This window comes from Microplitis demolitor, chromosome 7 (assembly GCF_026212275.2).
Source record: "Microplitis demolitor isolate Queensland-Clemson2020A chromosome 7, iyMicDemo2.1a, whole genome shotgun sequence".
Classification (NCBI taxonomy): domain Eukaryota; kingdom Metazoa; phylum Arthropoda; class Insecta; order Hymenoptera; family Braconidae; genus Microplitis; species Microplitis demolitor.
Window position 1 is genome coordinate 6,842,030 of NC_068551.1, and position 9,742 is coordinate 6,851,771.

At 28.1% G+C, this 9,742-nt stretch overlaps 2 protein-coding genes across 2 annotated transcripts; one reads left to right on the top strand and one right to left on the bottom strand.

Annotated features, from left to right (window-relative positions):
- Positions 1 to 109: 109 nt before the first annotated feature.
- On the top strand, positions 110 to 6,939 carry LOC103571461 (probable serine/threonine-protein kinase mps1). Its single transcript, XM_053740558.1, has 3 exons — positions 110 to 1,619; positions 3,320 to 4,859; positions 6,762 to 6,939. Exons 1-3 carry the CDS (start codon positions 493 to 495, stop codon positions 6,783 to 6,785), a joined length of 2,691 nt encoding a protein of 896 aa, XP_053596533.1. The 5' UTR covers positions 110 to 492; the 3' UTR covers positions 6,786 to 6,939.
- Positions 6,940 to 7,002: 63 nt separating this feature from the next.
- On the bottom strand, positions 7,003 to 9,470 carry LOC103571442 (nucleolar complex protein 4 homolog). Its single transcript, XM_008549609.3, has 4 exons — positions 9,301 to 9,470; positions 9,090 to 9,192; positions 8,131 to 8,956; positions 7,003 to 8,056 (listed from the first exon to the last, which is right to left on the bottom strand). Exons 1-4 carry the CDS (start codon positions 9,442 to 9,444, stop codon positions 7,570 to 7,572), a joined length of 1,560 nt encoding a protein of 519 aa, XP_008547831.1. The 5' UTR covers positions 9,445 to 9,470; the 3' UTR covers positions 7,003 to 7,569.
- Positions 9,471 to 9,742: the final 272 nt, after the last annotated feature.

A 9,742-nucleotide genomic window follows, 5' to 3' on the forward strand; every position in this document is an offset into this window, starting at 1 on the left:
GAAGTCGATAACTGCGCCGTCTATTTTAAAAATAAACCAATCAAAATTGATTTTAAGAATTTAAATTTCTATACAGAAGACGAAAAAGAACCGGTAGATAAATGTACATAAATACAGCCGTCGTAGGTTTCAATGTTGTCATAATAACAACAATGTTTATATGAAGATATTAAAAGAATTTTTAAATTTTAAATTATTGTAAAAAGTGTTAATTTGTATTTATAATTATTTATATTAATTATGAATTGAATATATATAAAAATATGGTGAACACGTAGTTTATATGGAAGGACAGGTGGTATATAAAAGATGCATCTTGCTGAACAAAGACAAGAGAAAGTGTTTTATTTAATTTTTATACGCGACTACTTATCAATATTTATAAATTTACAAACAGTATTACGATTAATATAGTGATAAATTTTATTGTAAAATAACAGTTGATATTTTTTAAAATAATATATACTGTAAATTAACCAGGGTGACGTAAATATGAGTCAAGAATTTAAAAATGACCCATTGAGTGCACAAAATAACTCACATGGAGGTACTGTAAGTCATCAAAGTATATCTAGATGTAAATCAGAACCAGTTAAAATAAAAGAGTTAATTAAAATGTGTGGAAATTATGATGACGATGATGAAGATGATAATGATGACAGTGAAGAAAAAAGTAAACATTTTGATGAAGATGTTGAAGAATCGGAATTTGATGATTGTCATAATTTACCATCAGATGAACCTGAGATGGTTAACGATCCAGAATCAAACTATTGTTTAAAGTCTGAAAGATTATCAGAATCTAATAAAAATATATATGAATCCAATGTTAATAAAGTTGAAAAATTACAAGTTGGTCATAGTTCACTTATAAATTCAATGGCAAGTGTTCCAGATTTTATTCTAACATCTCAAAGTTCTAGTATCAATCGACAAAATCATGATAGAATCCACCAAGATTATAAATACTCTAATGAAAATAATGATGATTTAAAATTATCTAAACAATCGTCTATCAGCAATTTAGCATCAGATGTAGCTAAAATAGAAATTGGTTCAATAGCTTCATCATCTCATATTCAATTAGATAATCAAATTAACAAACAGTCAAGTATATTGTCTACAATATCACCAGCTCAAATATCTGGAGCAACGACAATCACCAAATCTGATTCTATTCTATCGAGTTCAACTTACATGATTAAACAGCCTAGTTTTAAATCTGAACCCACCAGTAATGTTCATTCTACTCATGAAAGACATACTTATGGTACAACGGGTTATAAAACAGAACATAATTCTACTTTAGAACGTCACTCGACTGCTAATCAGCCTCAAAATGTTTCTACAAATCATTTAGCATCAAAAACTCCTTTGAAACATAATCCTCCAGTTGGTAGTCAAAGGCCAGTACCATCTGTATCACACAGAAATATATTTCAAACACCACAAAATAAAACAACTGGAGATTATGTTAATTCATCTCACATACAAACACCAGCAACTATTTTTTCACATTGGTCACAAAATAATATGATAAATACACCGTCCCAAAGTAGACTTCTTAATTCTGGTCATACTCCAGGACAATCAATTGCCACACAACGAGATTCAAAATGGTAGTTTATATTTTTATATTATTATCATTATTTAAATTAGTAATTATCAGTCTGACTGATCCTTGTTTAGACTGGTCTTATTTTTTAATTTACAGTACGACGTTTCGCACTCAGTAAGCCTGCGGCATCTTCAGATTATAATAATAATAATAAAATTATTGTTTGTCTGTCATTATTTGTAGTATTATCAGTATCTTAAGAAAAATAAGTAAAAAAAAATATGACAATACATTTATGTATATGAAAGTGTTAAACTTTATAATAACGAGTACGTAATTAATTAGTTGGATACTTAATTAATTTATTATTTAGTATCTAACTAATTAAATATATACTAGTTATTACAAAGTTTATATGAAGCTTTACCACTTTCATAAAAATGTATTGCAATACTTTTTTATCTGAAGTTATTAATAATATTATGACAAATAAATAATAGTTTTATTTTTATTTATAATGAACAAATTAACGTACTGTGATAATTTAAGTTATAAGACTCTTGTATTATAAACAATAATTTAAGATACCAGATGCTACATGCTTACTGTGAGCAAAACGATGCAAATAATTCATTGCTATGAGATTATCAAATTTTTTTCAAAGAAAAATTTTCACTACGGATTATTTTCTAATTATAATTTTTGAATTTTGGAAGCTATAATTGATAATACAAAATTTTGTATTGTAAATTATAAAATAAAAAACCAGTCTAAACAACAGGGTGGCCACAAACCGGGAATTATCGGGGAATTTAATGCAACCGAGAAATATCATGGAAATGTCAGGGAATTTTAAAAAGTATTTGGGAATTTAATTGCGGCAGTTAAAAATTAAAATATTTTTCAATAATATACTAATCACAAAAATTAAGATATATTAAAAAAATTCAAAAGTTTTAAGTGATTTTGAACAGGCTGTAACTTGAAAGAAAATGGTCATACAACAAAAACAAAGAAGGCAAAATGTAACCCTAGTCTTTCAATCTTTTCATTATGCACGGTCCCTGAATATTTCTGAGAAAACCATCGAAAAAAAAAAAAAAAATTGACAAATTTTGCTTGTCTTAAAAACGGTTTACCGGCTTCAATAAATTTTTTTCGATCATTTTTGATTACTCCGAAACCATGCATAGTGAAAAAATTTCAAAACTAGACACTTGAAGTTAAAATTTCTCTTTTTTGTTTTTGTTGTACGACCATTTTCCTTTGAGTTACAGCCGTTGAAAATCACTTAAAGATTGTGAATTTTTTTAATATCTCTCAATTTTTGTGGCTGGTATATTTTTAATTTATTTGAATCATAAAATTTCTTATTAAATATTGTAACTTACATATTTTTAACATCGAATAATCAAAAGTAGGCCATGTTAAATTATTTTGACTTTTTTTTTTTGCTTTCTCGCATGATTTATTCATCAAATTCAATTATAATTATTGACCATGAAAATATAATAAAAACTTTGAATATCTTAATGATGCGAATTAAATTTCTGAATCAAGGAAAAATGTGAAAAACTTTACTAAAAAACCGGGAAATATCAGAGAATTTTGAAATCATTTCTTTGTGGCCACCATGAACAAAGATCGGTTCGCTTAATTTATAACTAGTTATTCAAATTTAGCAATTTACCAATTGTAGATAAATAATTTTTAATTATTATTATTTAGTATATAGTTTTTAATATTTATTATTTTAAATAGGTACAGAAATACTGAATCTTCAGTAAAAGGAGTAAGAAGACCGTTAACAGAAACATCAGATTATCGAGCACCAGTAAAAAATTTACAAACACATGGAAATAATCATGACTTGGATAATCAAAATCGTGATCATTTAAAAGCTATGTCTGAAAAGTCACACGTTCCATCCATTAAAGATCTGAAAGAAAATAGACAGCCACCAGCGCGGGAAACTCTACCGAGTCGAGCTGAATCAAAGCCTCAATTATCAGATTACGGTTCTGAAAAACATCTTATTGAAACCAGAAGAACAATGGCAGAACATAGTTCTGAAACGCCCATTATTGAACGAAGAAATACAACAGGGGAAAATGTAGCTGAAAAATATAAAATAAATCATGCATCATGTACTGAGTATGAAGCTGAAACCCATCGAAATGAATTAAAAAATACATTAGCAAAACAAAGTTCAGATAGTCAAGCGAATAAGTATGCAGCAGCTGGGCATGAATCTGCTCCAATTCGAGAAAACTTTAACAAAAATTCCGATTCTGTAGAAAATGTTAAAATTCAAGTATCAGTTCCTTCAAGTACAAAAAAATCTCAGCACGGAAAAACGATTACTGTTAAAAATAGAGAATATATGATTTTAGGTTTCTTGGGTCAAGGAATGAGTGGAAATGTTTATCGTGTACAAGATCTAAAATCATTTGAATTAAGAGCCATTAAAGTCGTAGATCTATCACGAATGGACAAAGAAAATATGCAAAGTTCAATACAAGAAATAAATATGCTGTGTAAACTTCAAGCACCTTGTATTGTACAAATGTACGATTATGAAATTATTGGCCAAACGATCTACGTTGTTTTGGAGATGGGTGACACAGATTTAAGTAAATTTATAAAAACAATATGTGCTGAAAAAAAATTACCTGTTACAATGATACTGTATTATTGGACTGAAATGTTAACTGCTGTCAAGTACATTCACGATCATGGTGTTATACATTCAGATTTAAAACCAGCTAATTTTTTATTAGTGCGGGGTAGATTAAAGCTAATTGATTTTGGCATTGCTTCGACAGTTCATGGTGATATGACATCAGTTGTAAAAAATGTAACTGTCGGTACGCTAAATTACATAAGCCCTGAAGCATTGATGGATGTCGATGATACATCAAATCAAAATAGCAAGTATAAAATCAGTTATAAATCTGATGTTTGGTCTCTCGGATGCATTTTATACTCTTTAGTATACGGGTATACACCTTTTCAACATATACGTCAAAATTGGGCTAAAATTGGTGCTATAACAAATCCTTCAACTAAAATATCATTTAAATTACCACCCAATTCCGAGCCCATACCTTCTATTCTAATAGACGTTATAAAAAAATGTTTAACTTACAATCCAAAAGACAGGCCGTCAGTCGCAGATTTAATAAATCTGCCTTATATACCAATAACAAATAATAACAATTCTTCACCGAACATTCCATCAAATATTATATTAAAAATAAAACAGTCTTTAGATGAAAATGAATGGCGTCAATTTATTGAGGTAAATTAAAAATTTTATTTTATTATTATTATTATTTATTGTATAAAAAATTATTTTTATGATACCAGCATAAAAACTTCAAGTTTCAGTATCTTTACAGCCACTTGAAACAGGATGATTTCAGCTCAATGCCACGGTCAAATATTAGCGAGTCCACTTTGTTTTCAGCCCAAGAAAATATCCCTGACAAAATAGGATTTTTTTCCCGTGTAAACTGAAAAATATTTTTCATGATACCAGGATCGAAACTTGAAGTTTCAGTGTCTCTACAGTCCGTCGAAACAAGCTAATTTCAAGCCGATGCTGCAAACAACTGCTAGCGAATTCGTAATTCACAAATCTCTTCATAGCGGGCAGAAACATGCGCATTTCTTCCCTTAGGAAGAAACAGAATTTTTTCGTTGACGGAGGCGGAAAGCGGCAACTTCGTTTTGCATAGCGGGACAAACTCGGCTTCGCCTCTGCTAACAATTACATGTGATCTGAGACATTTCTTACTTTACTTCCCTAGGTGTGTAATATACTATGTTTCTGCCCTGTGCTAGATATATTTAATGCTCATTTGCAGCCTTATTACTCTCATTTGTTTACTTGTCACTTCAGTTTATTCATTTCATTTTTTAAGTGACAGTTTTAATTAAACAAATAAAATTACTAAAAAATAAGTACAAATAATATTTTTGTATTATTTACTATTTAATAAGTGACTGTAAATCACATATTTCTTATTCTCTAACAGTTCTCCGCATCATCGGCTTGAAATTAACTTGTTTCTTATTGGCTGCTGACACTGAATCTTCAAGTTCCGATACAGGTAATCATGAAAAATATAGTGTGTGACTCAGGATAAAACACGATTTCAGACTGCGTCCTAGTCTAAAATCATTTTGTTTTATCCCTTGTCACACAATATACTATTATTTTTATTTTTAATTAGTTCAAGTTTTACAGTTTTTCACTATTTTAAATTCCTATCCCGAAAGACCCTTTATCTTACTTTTTTATACATAAATTAATTTAAATATTTACTTCAATACTTATATATAACTAGGGAACGATTTTACATTCCTAATAAAATTGTATAAGTAACTTCAGAAGTTACATTCATATAAACATATATTTTATTTTAGTATTCATTGCACTGCGTCTGCTGTAAACTGAAAAATAATTAAAAATTAAACAATTTTCCAAATAATGCAATAATACGTTTTTATCAGAGCAACGTTCTAATTAGCAAATTATCTAACTCCATTTCAGAAAAACCTTCATTTATGCGAAAAAAAAGAAGTTAAAAATTTTTTTTCATCTAAAAATCAATTCCATACCTAGTTTATGTATTGTATTTTTGTTAAGGTTACTCAACTGATATTTTCTCAGACTTAGTATCTGAAAATTGCACAGAGTCACCTATGAAAAATAATCAGTTAGACAATTTGCTAATTAGAACGTCGAGGGATATTTTATCTTGGATCTAAAACACGTGTCGTCATTAGCGAATGTCTTCAGTTAGCAGGCAGAACATATTTTTTGCGTCCTTTGGAAAGAAACAATTAATGTTTCTACTCGCTGAAAACTAGTGTCTCTCTTGATTTTAGCTCTGGTACTTTTCATTTGATTATTAGAAACTTTTTACTAATTTTATTTACCTAAGTGACATTTCTAATTTTGTGATTAAGTTTCATAAAAATCAGAGTAAAAAATAAATAGTATTCATTGTTTTACTTCATCATAAATAACAAATAACAATTTACGCTTACACTAATAGTCCATTGTACCATTAGTCTTAAATTAACTTGTCTCTGACTGGCTGCTGACACTGAAACTTAAATCGTCTTGTTTCATCCCTTGTCACACAATATACCATCAATTGAATTATTAATTAATTTTTATTTATATTTACAGCTCATGGAAAAAAGGAATGTTTGAATCAAAAACGTATCTACGAGCCCGATTGTATATATAAGAACTTATCTCTATGAATGCTTAAAAAAATACAATTAAACGTCGCTATTTTATAGATGATAAATTTATTCCATCAATTTTATACTTAAACTTAATTTAATTTAATAAAATAATATAGAAAAAAAAAATTTATACGTATTTTATAATTTCACAATAATTTTAAAATAAATATTTAAATAAATTAGTTATTAAATTAAACTGTTTATTATCTGTTATACGTGAATATAAATGTTTTTACAAACAACAAAAGCAAACAAATATAATATTTATATCAATAGTCGCAAATTATCTAATTAAATATATCAATTAACATACTTATTTCTAAAGATACATATATTTTTTATAATTAAATAACTCAATTAGAAAATAAAACAATTGAAACAAAACTGAAAATGATTTTTTTTTGTGGCTCATAATTTTCAATGCGTTATTAATTTTCAAACGTCATAACGAATGATTCACAGCCGCATAAATTAAAAAAAAAAAATAATAGTTAACTTTCTTAAGTTACTGAAGATAGATTTGAAAAAAAAAATGAATCAGTTATTTTTTAAATACTGCTAACGAGTACTATTGAAACGAGCATGATTACTCTAGCCATCAGTAACTCAATAAACATTAAAAACGCATTCTACCGATCATGCGTTTGGATATCGATCCAATGAGTACCCGTTAGAATAATTATTTCGTTATATTATTATGAATAATAATAATTTGTTATAGATAAAACAATCACTCAATGCGCATTTTATAATTGCCAATATTGAAATAATCTTTCTCCTTTTGGTAATGACATAGAATTCGGTCGTTCAAATGTTAACATAATATCTTTTACAGTATCTTTAATTTCTTTGTTAAAAATGTTTTGACCGGTTTTTTCTAATGCAGCAGCCATATCATATTCAATAGAAGGCAGAGGATTACGAATAAATCTTGCAGCTGTTACTATACTTGGTAAAATATGATTTTGTAAAGCACGAATTTCCCACAAGCTACTGAACAGAGCGTTACTTTGAAGGGGATCGCGTTCTTCCATAAGAAAAGGATCTCCTACGCCGGGATTTTCAGATAATTCACCTCCTTCAGGATGATCTATTAGACATTTTAGACCAGGATGTCGTAATAAAAGATTACCAATAAATAGTAAAATAATAAGAATATCTTCTGGAGGTGCAACAAGAGTTAAACGAGCCAAACGTTTTATAAAAGCTGCTACCAGTGCTTCTGGTAAATGTCTGAAATAATTAAATAAATAAATAAATTTTTAGCTAAATTTATGTAAATAATAAAAGTTATTTTTATAACTTACGTAGAACTTAAAAATAAATCCGAGAGGTAAAATAATCGAGCTTTATACTTGGTGTGAAAAATTTCAGGCTCAAACATGGCGTAAAGTTTAGTAAAAATATTAGGATACTCAAGATTATGCTTTGTGACAAGTATATAAACCCCTTTAAGTGCAAGAACTCCAATTGGGCCATCAGCATCTAGTGAATCCATAAGAAAATCAGTTAACAGTATAGGTTTTTCTAAATGATAGATTACCCGTTCAAGAAGAACGATTAAAAGTAATTTGTGTAGCTGAGGTGTTAGTTCCCAATGCATTACACACGCCCAAACTTTATTTAAAGATTTTCTTGCGGATGATTGATCCCATGTAAAACTTGCTGATGAATTGGGTAAATAACAAAGTAATTCTTGGTTTTCGTTTCTTGCATAGTATTCATTTTCTTTTGTTAATGGCAATCTATTAATGAGTTCTAAAAGGTTTTTAATAAATAATTTACGTGGTTGTCTTTTAGGAGTTAGTGATGGAAGAGTTTTTAATACATAATATAATGCATCTTTGTATCCGATTATTTCTTCAAATTTTGATATTATATTTGAATTATCTCGATCAGGTGACAATAGCGTCATAAGAATTGATTTTAATCGATGTACTGGAAATATATATCCGTGACTTTCTGGTACATCTATTGGATATTTTCCTTCTTCTGCCATTAATTTTATAGCTGTTGTAAGAGCTTGAGTTTGTGTTGATATTTTATCACTTTCAAAGCATGATAATATTTTAACCCAAATTTCTTCATAGCAATCTCTTAACCAATTTATATATCTAACTTCAGGACTTGGTTCTATTAAAAAATAAATAAATAAAAAGTATTATAAGATATATTTTAAATAAATTTATCTTGTGCTGACACAGGAAATAAATTTCAGCTTGAAGATACAGTGATGTTAAATATAGCTAATTGAATTTATATTTACCGGAAATAGTAAGTGCTATTGTTCTTTCCAAGTACATATCGCCTCGTCTTAAAACCTCTATAAAAATTGTCTCCAGAGTCATGATACACAAATTACAAGAATTCTAAAAAGAAATGGAAAAAAATAAATTATAGACACAAATATATAAAATAAAAAGTATAAAACATAACCTTACATAAAAAAATATATATTTTAAATAAATTAAACTTACTTCCCACTGGCTGATTATGTCAACAAGATTATTTGCATATTTTCTCGAGCTTAAAAATTCTTGTGCTTTGTGTCTAAGTTGCTTTGCTGACATTTTGTGAAACTGTGAATTATCACCGGGATCTGTTGTCTCGATTGCAGCCATTGTGCTCGTCTCGTTTTCAAAAAGGACTGTAAAAAAAAAACTCAATCTTAAATTTTTGTCTCCCCAAACTGTACAGTCGCTCAAAAAAAGAAATTCTAAAGCTAACTTTAAGACCAATTTACAATTATATATACCTATAGATATATATATTTCATTTGCACATGCGCGCACAATTTAAATACGCAAAGTTTTAATTTTATTTTTTAAAAATATATTTTTAGAGTAAATTAATTTATTAATAAAAATTGATTATAATGAAAAATAATTCTATTAATTTTTTGTTTTAATAATTAATACA